Source organism: Eptatretus burgeri, chromosome 14, assembly GCF_056783735.1.
Source record: "Eptatretus burgeri isolate ZD-2024b chromosome 14, Ebu_testis_v1, whole genome shotgun sequence".
Taxonomy (NCBI): Eukaryota; Metazoa; Chordata; class Myxini; order Myxiniformes; family Myxinidae; genus Eptatretus; species Eptatretus burgeri.
In genome coordinates, this window is record NC_140974.1 from 52,220,229 (window position 1) to 52,239,174 (window position 18,946).

Below are 18,946 nucleotides of genomic sequence, written 5' to 3' on the forward strand. Positions count from 1 at the left end.
TCCAACCTTTTGTTTTTAATTTTCAATTATTTGATTTGATTTTATTTTGCCTAAAACCCTTCCTGGCACTCACTGATGAACCTCTAAAAGTTTGATGAAGATCCATTTGGTGATCTCTGAGAAAAAATATACACTCACAAAAACGGTCGTCTCACAGAAAGCCGATAATTATAGATAAAGATGTTCTAAAATAAAAAAAATAAAACCACGTACTTTTGTAAGAAATGCACTGGAAGGAGCACCAAGGTGATAACAAGCAAGATCAATAAATACTTCTTCTCCATCGCTCTTCACACACCTGGTATACACAAATGGATACCTGCGAGGAAAAACGCATGAAGGCACCGCACAGTATTTCCCGAATTTGGGGAAAAGATTTGGAATATGCCTCATGATGTTTAATACTTCAAAACCGCATCCTGATTGAAATACGCATCGTAAATCAACACACCGTCACACACCTGTACACGGAGACAGCAAGGAGCCAGGTCCAGACGAGAAACCGAAGCACTCACGAAATAAGACTTACAGTACATAAAGGAAACGTCATGCACACAGGAGGGGGGCGTGTCCGTAAGTGAGAAGCGAACTCTCTCGATGGAGGTAGGCGTGGTCAAACTGAAGCTCACGTGCTGACAATTTGCGTGAACATGCATGTGACACACATGTGAATTGGACACCCGAAACCCAATCCTGACCATTTTGGTGTCGGCGACCTGTATCCAAGGAAATTTGCTCCGCATCATCATCATCATCATCATCATCATCATCATCATCATCATCATCATCATCATCATCATCATCATCCCCAGGTCAAAAAACCAGAAAAGACCAGTAGTTTACTGGTCAACTGGTACCAGTTGAAAACCAGTAGCCAACTGGTACCAGTAAAGCCAGTTGGTTTCTTACTGGTTTTAATGTGGAAATTGGAATAGTGATATATTACCAGTTGAAATACATCTATTTAACTAACTGGTATCAACTGGGACCAGTACATTGTAACTGGTATCAACTGGGAGACCAGTACATTGCAACTGGTATCAACTGGGACCAGTACATTGCAACTGGTATCAACTGGGACCAGTACATTGCAACTGGTATCAACTGGGAGACCAGTACATTGCAACTGGTATCAACTGGAACCAGTAAGACTTTAACTGGTACAAATATGAGCTACTGGTTTTTTCAACTGGGAAATTGGAATTCTGACTGAATTTAACTGGTACCAGTTGAAACCAATAGAGACCAGTTAAAGACCAATTAGAACCAATAGAGACCAGTTGAAAATGTGTACTGGTTTTAACTGGTTTTTCGACCTGGGCAAGCTGCCGTATCACAATAAAAGCTTGAAGAGCACTCACCTGAGTGGCAAACCACTAAAGCAAGTACTCCAACAAAATGGTTGAAGAAACTTTTAAAAACGAAATGTTTAATTTTTTTTCGATGTATCTATCTTTCTATGCCGAAGTGACTAGTCATATAAAGAAAGTAGATCATTCAAAAAAGGGGAAACGTGGTGTAAAATAAAGTTGCACTTTTTCAGCGAGCAAACCACTGCCTGATTCACCGCACATCCAAACGTACATGAATGGGCCCTGAACTTTGTTCAAGTCGATCGATACATTCAGTGACAGTGTGAATATTGTAGACCACTGATAAAGTATCTGAAGCACTCAAACAAGCACTCCAACAAAACGGTGGATCATGAACAGCTGGCTTGGCAAGCAATTCATGATTGCGATAGGTTATATGAACAACATGCCCCCAGAGATGCCCAGAATGTCAAGCGATGTCCGAATTGGACAAATGAACACTTTTTTAAAACAGTCATAACTACTGTGGAAGTCAATAAAGAAGTTTAAATTTTGAAATTCGTTTGAGAATAAGAGATTCTGGAGGTTGTGGAATGTGCTGAAATTACATAAAGCCACAAATACTGCCGTTTCCAGGAGTTTATAAGTATTGCAATGTATCCAGTGATTCATAGGTATGATGATCAAGCATTCGATGATATGAGTGAGGAAAGTGAAAAAAAAAATCATTGAGAAATCATTGCAGCCTGTTCCAAATCAAGGCATTGTTGGGCAGGCCGTAAACAATGGCGAATTAAGACCCCAGCGAGGGGCAGCTAGGTGACTGAGGATGCACATTGATAAAAGATAATAAATAAGGCTGTTAATTATTTTCAAGAGGTGTTTAAATTAACCCAAACACTCAATTTTCATTCTTGCACTACCTTGGAGTTCCCTTCATATGCATGCAAAGTTTGGAGCCACTTGGTTTCATAGTTTTGGAGTTAAGGAGGAGATGGACAGGCACACACTGATATCTATTAATATACTCGCAAATACAACCTAGTTTTGTCATAACTCGCCCACAACTTTTTGATATATATATATATATATATATATATATATATATATATATATGCATATATATATATATATATATATATATATATATATATATATATATATATATATATATATATACATACATACACACACACACATATATATTATTACGAATTTGGAATTCAATTGCACACAACATACAGGTTCCCTTCATCAGCTATGTCGATAAGTGCATGTTCCCTTGATAGCTCACCTTCCATTGTTTAAATGTTTTGAAATCGATTAGATGCGCTGCGGATCAATTTAATAGTTAGGGAACGAAACAATGGAGACGTCCCTCCCCCTCTTCTGCAAAGAGGAAGAAGAACCCTGCCATCCCGTGATGTCAACAACTCCCTCCCACCCGTGGTTGAGCGGGGCGGGGGGTGGATCACGAGGGCATGAGTTACGCCGGGTGCGGGGGAGGGGATGCAAAGGATAAAGAGGACATATTTTCTTTGTTCAAAAAAAAAAAGAGTTCGTGGGCTGAGTTTGTGGGAGTCCCGTGGCGGAGTTCGTGAAGAGTCCCGTTCTGAGTCCCGTGTGCAGAGTTCGTGTACTGAGTCCCGTGGGAGGCGTAAGCTTTTTGCTTCGGAGAGAGCAGTCGTTCAGCATCGGGTCCTGCTTGGCTTGAGGCCTTCGGAAGCTTTTTGCTTCGGCTGGCTCAGTGAGCTTCGGCTGCTGCTCGTTTTGGAAGGAACTTGAGCCGGTTGTTCGGCTCGAGCTGCGAGTGGAGGCTTCTTCCTCTTCTTCCTCTTTCTCTTGGTTCGTGGAGCTTGTCATTCTCCATTTTGTTTCCCGGTCTGGTGCGACGCGTCAGTCTCTTCTTGGAGTTGGTTCCTTGGGGGAAGCGACGCATCGACAGGAAGGATCGGCGCCTCATCTCAGCGGCACGTGTTGAGAAGCGCGGGAGGATTCGCGGGAGCTCGGGAAGGATTGCGGCGATTGGATCCAGCTCGCTCTTGCTGGAGCCCGGGTCCGGCCAAGTTGAAGGCCACACGAGGTGGAAAGGTTCGAGTCAAGCTCTGAGTTCCAGCTCACCTGTCCTCCGAGCTGGAGCTCGTGATTAAAAGCCTCAGCCACCGTGTGTGTGTGTGTGTGTGTGTGTGTGTGTGTTTGTGTGTGTGTGTGTGTGTGTGTGTGTGTGTGTGTGTGTGTGTGTGTGTGTGCATGCCCATCTAATAAGTAGGAACTGCTGTTAAGTGTAAATGGCTACATAATAAGTAGACGGTTGTAGTTCTTTTGTCCTGCTTTTGTTGCTTGTATAATTGCATACGTGTTTTGGCTTATTTAATTGCATACATGTTTCATTATAATAAATGTCCTTGTGTGAATGTACACCTGCTCGTTGCATCCATTCCCTCATTGACTGAGCATTTCGTGTGTTGGGAGTTAGAAAGCCGTTGGTTTGCCGTACTAGGGGGACATTTGGACCAACGGTTCTCGGCGATTGCGCCGCTCAGAATCGCGCACGGACAAGCTCGCCTCGGCGGTTTGTTCCGTCGAGGTTGGAATACCCCGGTAGTTGGATCACGTGGGTATTTAGGTACATTGAAGATTGGCAATCGACCCTACCCCACGTGATCTGCCGATTGGCGTATTTCGGTTCTTGTACAAGGACCCGTCGCTCGGAGTTATCCGGGCAGCGATCTATATTCCGGGCCGATCGGTCGGGCCGACTCGACTTGCGGCTCCGTTCAGAGCAGTCGGTTGGTGGCCGACACCCGGCCAGTAACAATATATGTGTGTACAGTATCTCACAAAAGTGAGTCCACCCTTTACAAAAATGTACATATTTTGTTGTAACTTTTTACTTTGATGTATTATGAACACAAGACTCAAAGAAATGATAGAGTAGACATTCTGTCATACATGTACAGGCCCAAAACATTTATTCCGTGGAAACAATGTGGCATATTGGGCATATCTGTGAAAAGGGGGGGGGGGGGAGGGGCAACAAAAGTGAGTACACCCAATGTACTTTGTTACATTGAAGCGTTATTGTTTTCCGTATTTTGTATGTCCACCATTGTTTTTGAGCACAGCAGCTATTCCACTCGGTATGGAGTTGACCAGTGTTCCACTTGTCTTTGCTGGGATCCTATTCCACTCCTCTGCAATGACTTCTCGACGTTGCGTGATGTTGGACACCTTTCGTCCCTCAACCTCACATTTCAGGATGCCCCACAGGTGTTCTATTGGGTTTAGATCAGGTGACATGCTTGGCCACTCCAACACATTGACCTTCGACTTCTTCAGAAAGGCAGTTGTCTGCTTAGAACGATGCTTCCGATCGTTTTCGTGCTGAAATACAGCTCCTTTACCAAGTTTTCACAGGGAGGGTAACATCTTCTCCTTCAGGATGTCACAGTACATCGTTGAATCCATGTTTCCCTCGATGAACTTGAGCTCTCCAGTACTGGCAGCACTCATGCATCCCCAAACCATGACACTGCCACCACCATGCTTGACAGTAGGGATAACGCACTTGTCTTGGTACTGTTCCCCAGGTCGCCGCCAGACATGCTGCACTCCATCAGATCCAAACAAATTGATCTTCGTTTCATCAGACCAGAGGACATGTTGCCAGTCGTCCAGGGGCTTGGATTGATGTGCTTCAGCAAACTGTTTGCGAACTTTCTTGCGGCTCTGCTTCAGGTTTGCGCACTAACAGACTGGCCAGAAGCTGTAGACATCTCTTCAGCAATCTTGGTGGCACCTTGTCGTCTGTCTTGGAGGACTAGATTCTGAACTTGGCGAACAGTATGTGCAGTCATCTTTGCTGGTTTGCCCTGGTGAGTGCAACTCATTGTTGTACGCTTCTTGGAGAACCTCTGGATGACCTTGGCCATGGTGTTGGGGCTTACTTTCAAAGAAGCACTGATCTTCTTGTATCCTTGGCCATCTTTATGTAGGGCAACGATTCGATCTTTGACATCTTTCGAGAGCTCTTTACCATGAGGAGCCATGCTGCTTTCTTAATGGCGATTGGTACAGTATTTCCTATGCAATTATTTCTTCAGCAAGCAGATAGACAATTACTGCATTGAGTATACTTCTTCACTTTTAGCATACCATGGAGGTTGCAGCTCTATGGACATTGTGTGTATTGTTTGGTGCATATTTGTACCTTTAACACTCTTTGACTTAAATATGCAGAAAATGATGAAAATGGAAGCTGTTTTGCCATGCTTGACTTGCTTCTTGTGCAGCAGGGGTGTACTCACTTTTGTTGCCTCCTCTTTCAGAAGTATTCGAAATACGCCACATTGTTTTTATGGAATGGCAGTTTTGTGCCTGCATACATATTGCAGAATGTCTACTGTCATCAACTCTAAGGTGTTGCTTCGAGCACAGCTGCTTAAAAAGTTACACTGAATTATTTACCTATTTGTGAGGGGTGTACTCACTTTTGTGAGATACTGTATATATATATATATATATAGATATATATATAGATATATATATATATATATATATATATATATATATATATATATATATATAGATATATATATATATATATATATATATATATATATATATATATATATATATATATATATATATATATATATATATATATATAGTTTTTGGCCCTATCTCTCAATTTTAGAAATTCGGCCTGTGTTGACCTTTTGACCTTACAAATTATTGGTGGTTGAATGCATTGACCTGATATGCCAATCCTGTTCAAATTTCAAGTCAATCAGATGAAAATTGAGGATTTTAGAAATTGCACCCAAGTCGTTGACCTTTGGCCTATGTTGACCTTTTGGCATATTCTGACTTCAAAAATAATTGATGGTTGTATTCATTGAGCGTATCTAAAAATCCTGTTCAAATTTCAAATCAATTGGATGAAAATTGACAATTTTTGAATTTTTGGCCTATGTTGACCTCAAAAATAGTTGGTCGTTGAATTCACTGCACTGATGTGGAAATCCTCTTCAAATTTCAAGTCAATCAGATGGAAATTGACAATTTTAGAAATTCGGCCCATGTTGACCTTTTGGTCTATCTTGACCTCAAGAATAAAAGGTTGTTGAATTCAGTGGCCTTATATGCAAATGCTCTTCAAATTTCAAGTTAATTGGATTTAAATTGAGGATTTTAGAAATCTGGCCTATGTTGACCAAACTTTTGGCCTATGTTGACCTCAAAAATAGTGGGTGGTTGAACTCAGTGACATAATGTTTAAATGCTCTTCTAATTTCGAGTCATTGGAATGAAAATTGACAGTTTTAGAAATTTGGCCTATGTTGACCTTTTGGTTGATATTGATCTAAAAAAATAATTGGTAGTTGAATTCAATGGCCTGACATGTAAATCCTCTTCAAATTTCAAGTCAATCGAATGAAAATTGAGGATTTTAGAAATCTGGCCTATGTTGACCTTTTGGCTGATGTTGACCTCAAACATAGTAATGGTGGTTGAATTCATTGACCTGATGTGCAAATCCTCTTCAAATTTGAAGTCAATCAAATGAAAATTGAGGATTTTAGAAATTTGAAAAAGTTGTTGACCCTTTGGCCTACGATGACCTTTTAACCTTTTGATCTTAAAAATAAAAAGGATTATGTCGGACCACCCACCCCACCATTTAGTGACGTTTTGTGAAGATCGGTTTAAAATTGTGATCTGTCGGTGATTATCAGTGAGCGACAAACAAAGAAACGGAAACGATCAACATATTTGCCAATTTTTTTTTTTAAACAAGTAACAAACATACAGACGACAGACAAACGGACCCAAATGCAATACCCTCCCCTCTGGCAGGGGTAATGACTGTGTTCTGCCCTCCCTTACCTGCGATCTCCCAGTCATTACGTTGCACTTCAGTAGGTTTTGTCCGTACAATTTGGTTCAGGAGGACAGAGTTCAAGCCGATGAAACATTTACACTCCTGTGTGAAGCATACAGACACACAGATGAGCACTGCTAAAAAAAAAGAAACTACATTTACATTTTGGGGACCAAATAGCTTGATGGCCACAATAGTGAGGTACCTCAGTGAAAAAATCGTTACATGGTGGACAAGAGCAACATTTTAGCCGCGTCTCGAAGAGAGCTCTGTGTTCTTCTTCTTCTTCTTCTTCTTCTTCTTCTTCTTCTTCTTCTTCTTCTTCTTCTTCTTCTTCTTCTTCTTCTGACAAAACCTTTCGGACGCGGCTCTTTTATATACAGGATCCTGATCTCCTTAAATACTAAACACCTGTACACATCCTCGCATTGAGGGTGCCTTTTGAGAGCGTCTATCATGAACTTTTAAATATTGTTACGGTTGTGGAAATTCGCATTACACTATAAAGAGTCCTCAGGTGAGATATATCGGTAAGTACATTTGTAGTTCGCCCAAACCCGTTGTATAGAGGGAATATGTGTGATTCATCCGGGCTGCGACGCTTCAGTTAGCCGTTCTTCTTTGACTATAATTAATTTGGTGCAAAAACAACAACGAACATCGCCACAACCAACATCTCACGATCACGCCATTCACTACACGACGCCACCTTCCACAACTACGCCACCACATCTTCGCCACTCACCATTCAACGAGCACCGTGCAGGCGCGTGCAAGAGCAAAAGCACTTGTGGAGCCTGTGGGGTTTTCCCCGCCTGATGCTTCCGCCTGAATCCCCCCCCCCCCACCACGCTCGGTGTGAAGGGGAGGGTGCGGCGGCTCGCTCCCGATTGGTAGATGTGCGGCGTGAGGCGGTCGGAGTGAGGGCACGCCCCATTTCGAGAGGCTTCTCGAAACACCTCGAAGCGAGGTGGAGCCGAGAACGGGGCGGAGCGACGGGCGGATCCCCGCGATGCTAAGTGACGGGCGGAGCCCCGCACTCCATAAAAGACGGATACGGGCGGGGCGCGTCCTTCTACTTTCTCTTCCTCTTCTCTCTCTTCACTCAACATTGCTGATTCTCCTGTCATCTTGGTCCTGCGCTCGCGGCTTAGCGAGCGGCCTGCCACGCGGGAGGAGCAGACGTGAGACGCGGCAGAGCCGGCTGTGGGGCGCGAGCCTACGCGTCCGGACGAGGAGGAGGAGAGGGTTCGCCGGCTGCGAGGGAGATTGGCACCAGGCACGACCACGCTGAGGTCGCGGGAGGGGGACTCGATGGCGCGCAGGGAAGTCCAGACTGTCTTTTCTTTGGGGTTTTGTGTAAATGTGTGTGTGTGGCACCAGTCCATCAAGTTTAGAGCTGTATAAGTGTGCTTGTGTAAATAATAATATTCGGTTGTAATTCTGCGTCCATTCTTGCTTTTGTTCCTTGCTTGACTGTATACGTGAATGATTGATTGTTGCTGCAACTGTAAATACGTGCTTTTCGTTTACGTGCATTAAATGTGCGTTGTGTGAACTGTTCCCCGTTTCGTTGCGTCTTTTCTCCCCTTATTGAAATCTCCATGTTGCATCACGTAAGGGATTGATAGTGGGTTTAAAACGCCCGGTAATTAATCGGAACCGTCAAGGCCGACGATAACTCCGCTCGGTTATCCCTGTAATATGGAACGAACCACTTAAGCGGTTCGTGTCCAAATTCGGCCTGTGGCGTGGTACCGTCCCTCGGAGATTACCCGCGCGGGTACTTAGGTATATCGACATTCGGCGATTCACCCTATTTCGCGCGGGTAGACTGCGGACTCGGTGGTGGTGGGGTTAAACCCCCACCCGTGACTGGCTCCGGGCGGTAGTTCCCAGAGGGTCACGACTGAATTGTCCATTCCGGTGGGCGAGGCGGCCGCTTTTGGCTCCACGCGGTCGATCGCACGCCGGCGGGCGCGAATTCGCAACAATATATTCGGACATTTGCTTTTAAGTTTTGAAAAGTTCACGATTATGTAATTTTTATTTAAATTTTTATTTAAATATTATATTTAAAGATTATTCCATTTAATGTGTTGTAATTTCGTAAATACACTATTTTCTCGTCATGAACGAGGAGCCTCCATGATGGGTCTCGCTATTGGCTCCATCAAGGCATGTGACGAAATAGCGGAAGTTGTTGTTATTCTTGTATTTTTGTTTTTTTAGCCGCGTCGCATTGCGAACCCTGGCTCGAAGAGAGCTCCGCGTTGTTGTTGTTCTTTTTCTTGTTCTTGTTCAGACAAAACCTTCATGACGCGGCTCTTGGACACATTTGTCCTTGTTTCATCAAAGAACCGCATCGACTTACTTATTTAGAAAAGGTCATGCTCCAAAAAAATCGGCTTGCTGGAAGAGTCTTTTATGATGTCATCTATCTATAATTCCAGCTGTGTGTGTGTGCGTGTGTGTGTGTCTGTCTGTCTGTCTGTCTGTCTGCGACCGCCGTTTCTCGACGACCACCAGTCCAATCAGATTGAAACTTGCCAGGAATATTGCTGGGGCCCCGCAGATGTGCCTTTTCGAGGTTTGATATCGATCGGACAAGCGGTTCCCAAGTTACAGCCATTTATCTGTCGGCCAATGACAAGACACGGTGCTATGACGTCACAATCAATGTTTATTTATTTATTTATTTATTTATTGCACGATCGACGGTCCGATCTGACTGAAACCTGCCAGGAGTATTGCCGGGGCCCCGCGGATGTGCCTTTTCGATGTTTGATATTAATCGGACGAGCGGTTCCCAAGTTATGGCCATTTATCTGTCGACCAATGACAGGACAACACAATTCTTCTTCGTTTGATATGACGTCACAATTGACGCTGGGGACCTGAGTATGTTTCCCAAGTTATGGCCATTTATGATACGGTTGGTCCAATCTAATAGAAATAATGTCCCAATCCAGTCGTCGTTTACGCACCTACGGGCCCGTACCAGTTATGTTAAATTACATAATAATACAAATTAGGAAAATATGATCACAGAATGCTATGGTTAAGTTTTAAGTTGTTACAGGTATGTTTTCCAGGTGAAGGAATATGTTGTCAATCATTGCTTGTAATCAAACTGAACTGGTATGATGACGTCATTATGATGTCATAAATGACCCTTCCCATTGTCCGTTTCTTTGGCGCATGACCTTGTTTTTTAACCACAATTCCCATGTGCAGCTCTGAAAAATGGCGCTTTTGTCCACCGTGTAACAATCCTTGTCATTTTTGTCGCTAAGGCACTTTAGAAGATAATTTACGACCTTCTATCATATCCTTGGTCAGCCCAACTTCACCTTACAGGGGTCTTCGCCGCCATTTATATTCTGCCTACTAAAAATGTCTTGCCTTGGAAACATGATGTACTCTCATGGACTAATTGAAGCATAGAATCAAAGATAGAGTTACGATAAAATAGAGATATTCTATTTTGGAAATTGGAAGCCTCGATCTTTTCTACTCCCGTAAATCCACCCCAAACCCACCTCCTTCAAATTCCCTGCTTTCATTCCTGAAAGCCCCTGTAGTGTCAATCTTGTACACCGTTTTGTGAAGATTGGTTTAAAATTGTGATCTGTCGGTGATTATCGGTGAGCGACAAACAAAGAAACGGAAACGATCAACATATTTTTGAATATCATGAAGCCAAAGAGAAGCAAAAAGAGCAAGAGTGAGAGTGAGCAGAGGGCAGCAAACAGCGAGCCAACGAACAGCGAGCCTGCCAGCCAGAGAGGAGTTCCCCGCCCCATCTCTCTCCCTTCCACAGATGTCTTAATGTCTCTGTTCCCCACTGATTTGTCCTTCCCACTCCCGCCCCTCTTGTCTCATGCCCCCCTTGTTGTGCGTTGTGTGATCGCTCTCATATGAGCCTCGACAAGGTGTACAAAAAAAAAAAAACATCGTTGGATCTTTAACGTCCAACATCAACCATTGCCAATTGACGTGTCTTCCAGCTTCATGTCCTTCCAATACATGTTACACAATTTGTTATCTGGCCTGGTATGCGAAATATCCGGTTTGCAGTTTATTGTGTAGAGCGAAATGTGAGTGCACACGCCCTCCAAGTTAATGCGTCGTGCCAATTGCAAGTCTGACATTGAGTTTGTTTGGTTATGGTTAAATATAGAATTGAACCCAAATATGATAGTTAAATCTTGAAAGGAATAAATAAACAAACAAGCCGGTAGGCGACATGGCTGCTCGCTCTAGATGGAAAGCTGGCCGACGCGAATAGCCGATATTCATGTACATGCGATCAATCAATTTAGCACAATAAATATGATTATCACAGCCCTCTTAGTTTGCGCCCAGAAACCCGCCTTGTGAAATTTCAGGCATGTTTCCAAAGAGACTCTAACAAATGGCAGCCCTGGTAATTCCATCTATCTATTCGCTAAAGATTTTATTTTTTTATATGATACTGTAAGACATTCTCCTTGGGCACAAAAAAACAGGTCCCTCGGAGGTCCAGTTTCGGAGGTATTGGTCTTTTTGTACAGTGCACAACAAGTGTACGATAAAGTATTTTAGCTGTTGCTAAGCAACGGAGGTGTACATAGCAACCATTCATTTTTGTGTACATGCAAGCCACATTGTACACATTTCACCCAAGTTTCATCAAAATCGGACTCTTTCTCTTAGAGATATTCGCAATTAACCTTTTCTGAAATGTTCGACATGTACTTGCCCAAAACCTATCTCCTCCTACAAATACTTTTTGTTAGGGCTGCAAATTGGCGTGAAGGAAGCTAAACCGATTGCACACAGAACTCTAAGCTTAGATTTTTCGATTTTTTTTTTATTTTTTTTTCCGATTTTTTTGGACCAATTTAAAGGGCCGTTGCTATGCCTTTGCTAGGGCCCGCGGTCCCATATTCGAAAGCACACGATTCCCAGAAATATTGGTCCTGCCGACCAAATTTCATTGGAAACGGTTGAGTGGTTTAGCCCCAGGTTTGACCAAAGTTTCGCGGACAGACAGACAGAGGGAAATGTCCAGAATAAGGGTGCTCTAAGAGCAGCCAATAAATGACAATAAATCGATCTAACATATGAGAGGATATTGATATTGTATCAGATGGTTTTAATGGGGGAAGCCTGTATTCTAAACAGAGCTGCTCTGAACAGGGTGCACACATTTATTTCGCGAAATTAAAAAAAACAAGTCTGAAGACGACAATGTTTCCTGAGCGGTATTTGACTATGTAGATTGTTTCAGAAGTCAAGGATGAGACAATGTGATAATGTTTGACCAAGTTATAAAAATGATCAACATGATGTGGTCCGAGTGACAGGTTATTAGCTGCAAAATGTCGAAAACCCGGTTTCATTCAACAACTTTAAAAATTTGACCTTTGCATAACCTTTAACGGTCACAAAACAATGTTGTGGACATTAAAATAAGGAAACAGGATACGTGCTATAGCTTAATGGAGTTAGTTCGTCGAAGAAGGTCGAAAACCCGGTTCGATTCCCACAACTTTGAAAATTTGACCTTTGTGAACTTTAAATGTCAAAGGTCAAGGATTTGACCTTTGGTGCAAAACTTCCTCTGGAACATTCCAGGAACAATATAACGTTATATAGGCTATATGGCATTTCGCACTCGGATTATCCATACTTTAATGAAATCAGCGTAAAAACAAACTTGAAGGGGGTGTCACGGGCAAGGTGTTCGAGATAGAGCAAAATGGTTTCAAGACTTTAAGTGGGGAATGACCTCAAGATTATTCATAAAAAAATTGTCATCCTAGCTCTCAAAGTTTGGGCAGTCGTATGATTTTTATGTCAAAATTCGCAATTAACTAAGCTTTTGACCTTGTGACCTTGACCTTGGGAAGAAAATGAAAAATCGGACAACGACAAGTTTTAGATAATTCATTTTGCTATTCAAATACCGAAGAACCCATTCCATTCAGTCAATTCCCAAGGAGAAGATAGATTTTTAATCCCACTACCCCCTAAAAATGGCTATTTTTTTTGGGGTGGATCTGCCCACAATGGAGTAACCACACCCCCATCCAGGAAAACAACTCGACATTGATATCGAACACATAACCAAGTTTCATCAAGATCGGATCAAAGTCCACGGAGTTATGCTCTGGACAGACAGACACACAGACATCACGAATATAGTGGTCACTCTGGCTGGCGCTCATGAACCAAAAATCCTTGACAGGTAGCCATTGTGAGGTGTCCGAGAACTGTCATTTTTCCCTGCTGTTGTTTGATTATCCTCACTGTTGCAGATTCAATTCCCATGACTTTTTAGGGTGAGGGGTTCATTTAGATTTCAGAACTGCAGGTCTGGGTATATGGTTCGAGAAAACACTGCGCCCATCCCACAGGTTCTATGAACGCTGACTGAAAATATACAGGACATGGCATGTGATGATTACTGTTGTTGTTGTTGTTGTTGTTTGTTGTTGATGTTTCGTGTGCAGCATTTGGCTGCTGGTTGCATCATTTTTTGAAAGCTCGGCTGTACTGCTGATGCAGTGCCCCTGTTACCAGTAAGATGGTACTCATTTTTACGAAGGATGACAGACTGAGTCAACTCACCAGTTGTTATTTCAATGGCCTGACAGAGGCTTGAGCTTAAGACCCTAAGGTCTTAAAAGCCAGCCACATCAACCGTAAAGCTAACATTATGCTTACGATCACGATGATGACCCAGGTCGAAAAACCAGTTAAAACCAGTACACATTTTCAACTGGTCTCTATTGGTTCTAATTGGTCTTTAACTGGTCTCTATTGGTTTCAACTGGTACCAGCTAAATTCAGTCAGAATTCCAATTTCCCAGTTGAAAAAACCAGTAGCTCATATTTGTACCAGTTAAAGTCTTACTGGTTCCAGTTGATACCAGTTGCAATGTACTGGTCCCAGTTGATACCAGTTGCAATGTACTGGTCTCCCAGTTGATACCAGTTACAATGTACTGGTCCCAGTTGATACCAGTTAGTTAAATACATGTATTTCAACTGGTAATATATCACTCTATTCCAATTTCCATATTAAAACCAGGAAGAAACCAACTGGCTTTACTGGTACCAGTTGGCTACTGGTTTTCAACTGGTACCAGTTGACCAGTAAGCTACTGGTCTTTACTGGTTTTTTGACCTGGGTGGTTCTCTGTGGGCACATTTCTGAAGTTAGGAAGGCAAAATAGATCAGATGATAACAATGAGTAAAAAATGTTTTCAGTCATTACAATGCAATGAATCACCACAACACGGCAGGATAGCCGAGAGATATGCATGCTCACTCTAAGCTGTCTCGCCTGGGTTCGAATCTTGATCCAGCTATAAACTGTCATCTTGGTGTTTTACAGGTGGAGTGATTCATCAATGTGTGTGATGGACGTTAAACTGGACTTCACATCTGCCGGAATCTCCACCTCTGCTCTTCCCCTCCCATCTCCCCCTCATCATTCTTGTCTCCCCCCTCCCATCTCCCCCTCCTCACTCTTGTCTCCCCACTCCCATCTCCCCCTCCTCACTCTTGTCTTCCCCTCCCTTCTCTCCCTCCACACTCTTGTCTCCCTCCTCCCATCTCCCCCTCCTCACTCTTGTCTCCCCCTCCCATCTCCCCCTCCTCACTCTTGTCTCCCCCTCCCATCTCCCCCTCCTCACTCTTGTCTCCCCTCCCATCTCCCCCTCCTCACTCTTGTCTCTCCCTACCTTCTCTCCCTCCTCCCTCTTGTCTCCCCCTCCCATCTCCCCATCCTCACTCTTGTCTCCCCACTCCCTTCTCTTCTCTCTCCCCTCTCTTTCCGCTCACCTTTCTTTCCCATCCCCTACCCTCTATTTCTCCTCCCCTCCCCTCTCTTTCTCCTCTCCTCTATATCCCCTCCACTCTCTCTCCCCTCTCTCACCCCTCTCCATCTCTCGCTCTCTCCACCACTATTCCTCTCTTACCACTCTCCCTCTCTCACCACCCTACTTGCTCCGCCACACCTCTCCCTCTGTTAAGGGGACTGTTAAGGACTGTAGGTTTAGTTTTGAATTTAAAACTGCTTCCCAGTACTGTAGCATGTACGAATCAGATTCGGTTTGAGCCGACCAGAGGGTTGCATAGGTCGCGGCATGTGCGAGCATGCATGCATGCAGGCAGGTCTTTGCCAACTAGATAGCATGGGTTTTAAATGCACCCAACCGGTTTCATATCGAACACGGCGGTTAAAAAGAAAATGTTGCTGTTTGGCCATGTTTTATTGCCCTTCCCTTCCCCTCACACTGCATTCTCTTCCCTTCAAGCTGCCTTATCTTCCCTTCTCCCCATACTGCCTTCCCTTCCCCTCACACTGCCTTATCTTCCCCTCCCCTCACACTGTCTTCCCTTCCCCTCAATGCCTTATCTTCCCCTCCCCTCCCCTCACACTGCCTTCCCTTCCCCTCCCCTAACACTGCCTTCCCTTCCCCTCACACTGCCTTATCTTCCCCTCCCCTCACAGTGCCTTCTCTTCCCCTCAAGCTGCCTTATCTTCTTCTCCCCTCACACTGCCATCACTGTCCCCCTCACACTGCCTTCCCTTCCCCCCGTCACACTGCCTTATCTTCCCCTAACACTGCCTTATCTACTCCTTCGCTCACACTGCCTTCCCTCCCCCACCTCGCACTGCCTTCTCTTCCCGTCACACTGCCTTCCTTTCCCCTCCTAACACTGACTTCTCTTCCCCTGACAATGCCTTATCTTCTCCTCCCCTCACACTGCCTTCCCATCCCCCCCTCACACTGCCTTCCGTCCCCCCTCACACTGCCTTCCGTCCCCCCTCACACTGCCTTCCGTCCCCCCCTTGTGGTGAATTAACGTGAATCGAGGGACATGACGCGGGATCACATGTTGTGCGTCTCGCGTATAAGGGGAGGTCTCTCTGCGGCACGAGGATTGTCCCCGGGGCATTGCTATTGACATCGGCTGTCCACTTGATGCTCGTTAACTGAAGGTGCTCATTGACTGGTGAGAATGGAGATTATATCGAACTCCGTGCTTACGCGGATTTAGTCTGCAATGGTTAACTGCACATGTATACGTTTCTGCTTATGTACTCCTAGCTGAACCTGTATTTCCTGGTGTGCCCACAGAAGCGGCTCCAATCAAATGGAATAAAGCCTAAACTCTGAAGGTTCACCTCTCGCTCTCATTTCAATTTATTCCATTTGATTTTCTCGGCTCTCTCAACCAAAGATGGACAAGATCTACAAACCAGAGAGGTTCGACGCAGACCCAAACACGACTGACGCAGAAATGAAATGGTCACATTGGTTCTGCTCCTTCTCACACTATCTGACCATCATCGCGGAGGGAGCTGACAAATTTGCCGCTCTCGTGAATCATGTCTCGCCCGGCGTGTACAGGCTCTTCTCGGGGTGCGACACTTACGAAGCAGCGATTGACGTGCTGCAGGCGCTCTACGTGAAGCCCAAGAACGAGGTATACATACGACATCTTCTCAACACACGCAAGCAAGCAGCCGGGGAGACAATCGATCAGTTCCTGCAAGCTCTGAATCAGCTGGGAAAAGACTGCAGCTTCCGGGCAGTAAGCGCCGAGGAACACCGAAAGGAAGCCACACGGGAGGCATTCATCCAAGGACTCAGATCAGCCCACATACGGCAACGCTTACTAGAGAAAGCGCAACCCACTCTTGACAAGGTAGTCGATCAGGCTCGAGCGATGGATACGGCTCAGCAGCAATCTGAGTCATTTGGGACACCGATGCTGCTCATGAACGCTGCTACGATGGGAACCCAAGGAACCCCACTGGCACAGACACAGCCAGACATGAGGGATGGAGAAACACCCGAGGAGCCGGATACCCAGACCTCGTCAAACTCCTCAGCAACTGCTCCGGTCGGTAAATGCTTCTTTTGTGGGTACAAAAGGCATCCTCGTCAAAAATGTCCCGCCAGAGATGCCACATGCATGAATTGCGACAAGAAAGGGCATTATGCCAGGGTATGTAAATCTACTCTAAGGAGGAATAAACCCACTTCTGCGGCTCTCTACTCGCAAAATAAATTGACTGCAGCCTCCCGGGGAATCTATCCAAGGCTATCATCAACGTGCGAATTAACGGGCATATGGCTGAGGCACTGATTGATACCGGTAGCTCTGAAAGTTTCGTCAACAGCTCGCTAGTGAAGGGCAGGAAATGGGTAATCCACCCGACTGACAATACGGTATGCATGGCCGCCACCTCACTACAATCCCGCGTACGAGGGTACTGCAATGTTGAATTGGACGTAAAAGGGTACACGCATCGGGATGTAAAGGTGCTGGTGCTTCGTGATTTGTGCGCAGACGTAATCCTGGGTCATAATGTCCTCAAGCAGCACACGAGCGTCGAAATACCCTTTGGAGGAAGCAAGCCTCGTCTAATTTTAAATGCGCTGACCACCGCGGAGGTGACGTCCCCCCAGCTGTTCGCTAACTTGTCGCCGGTCTGCAAACCGATAGCGATCAAATCGCGGCGATATACCACTGCTGACATGAATTTCATCACTTCAGAAACCAAGTGATTACTGGAGGAGGGAATTATAGAACCGAGCGATTCGCCATGGCGCGCACAGGTGTTAGTAACCAGCAGTCAGAACCATAAGAGACGGATGGTTGTCGATTATTCCCAAACGGTCAATCGCTTCACCCAACTCGATGCCTACCCCCTGCCGCGCATAGATGAGATGGTCGAACGCGTGGCCAATTATAAGGTATTCAGTACCATCGACTTGCGAAGCGCCTATCATCAAATTCCCATCCGAGAGGAAGACAAACCGTACACTGCATTCCAGGCAGGGCAGCGCCTCTACCAGTTCAGAAGGATACCATTCGGTGTCACGAATGGAGTAGCTTGCTTCCAACGGGTTATGGACGACATCATCTCAGATGAAAACCTCGAAGACACTTTTGTTTACGTGGATAATGTCACAGTGTGCGGTAGGGATCAGAGGGAACATGATAGGAATCTGGACAGATTCTTGAGCATTGCTGGAAAATATAATCTGACTCTCAACTACGAGAAATGCGTATTCTCGGCAAGGTCAATTGACCTTCTCGGCTACACGATAGCCGACGGCACAATTAAGCCTGATCCTGAGCGATTGCGCCCGCTCCGTGAGCTTCCACCACCTCAGGACTTGCAAACAATGCGCCGGGTGATCGGGATGTTCGCTTACTATGCAAGATGGATTTCGCAATACTCCGAGAAAATACATCCCCTAGTGCATTGCAAAAACTTTCCACCAGATGCCGCTGTCGTGAAAGCTTTCCACGATCTCAAGGATGATATCAGTAAGTCCGTGGTTTTATCGATCGACAGCTCGGTGCCCTTCGTGGTGGAGACCGACGCTTCAAATCACGCCATAGCTGCAACACTTAATCAGTCTGGGCGGCCGGTCGCTTTCTTCTCGAGAACTCTCTCTAGAAGCGAGCAGAGACACTCGGCAATAGAGAAGGAGGCGTACGCCATCGTCGAAGCGCTGCGTAAATGGAGACATTATTTACTGGGAAACCACTTCACGCTCGTTACGGACCAACGATCCGTGGCTTTCATGTTTGATGGGAAAAATAACGGGAAAATTAAGAATGAAAAAATTATGAGATGGCGGATAGACCTAGCCTGCTACAGGTACGACATTGTTTACCGGCCCGGGAAGGAAAACCCTGCTGCAGATACCTTCTCCTGGGTCTACA

General features: G+C 44.9%; 1 protein-coding gene across 3 annotated transcripts in view; it reads right to left on the reverse strand.

Moving 5' to 3' along the window:
• LOC147013201 (globoside alpha-1,3-N-acetylgalactosaminyltransferase 1-like) overlaps positions 1 to 7,280 on the reverse strand; it is a 52,470-nt gene extending 45,190 nt beyond the window's left edge. For 2 of the 3 annotated variants that reach the window (XM_085855807.1, XM_085855805.1), the window contains exons 1-2: positions 462 to 585; positions 214 to 319 (exon numbers count right to left, since the gene is read on the reverse strand). In XM_085855807.1, coding sequence (XP_085711933.1) covers positions 214 to 284 — 71 coding nt within the window. In that variant the 5' untranslated portion in view covers positions 285 to 319; positions 462 to 585. Of the gene's footprint in view, positions 1 to 213; positions 320 to 461; positions 586 to 7,202 lie in introns of those variants that run through there. The other variant, XM_085855806.1, reaches the window with a different exon arrangement.
• Positions 7,281 to 18,946: the final 11,666 nt, after the last annotated feature.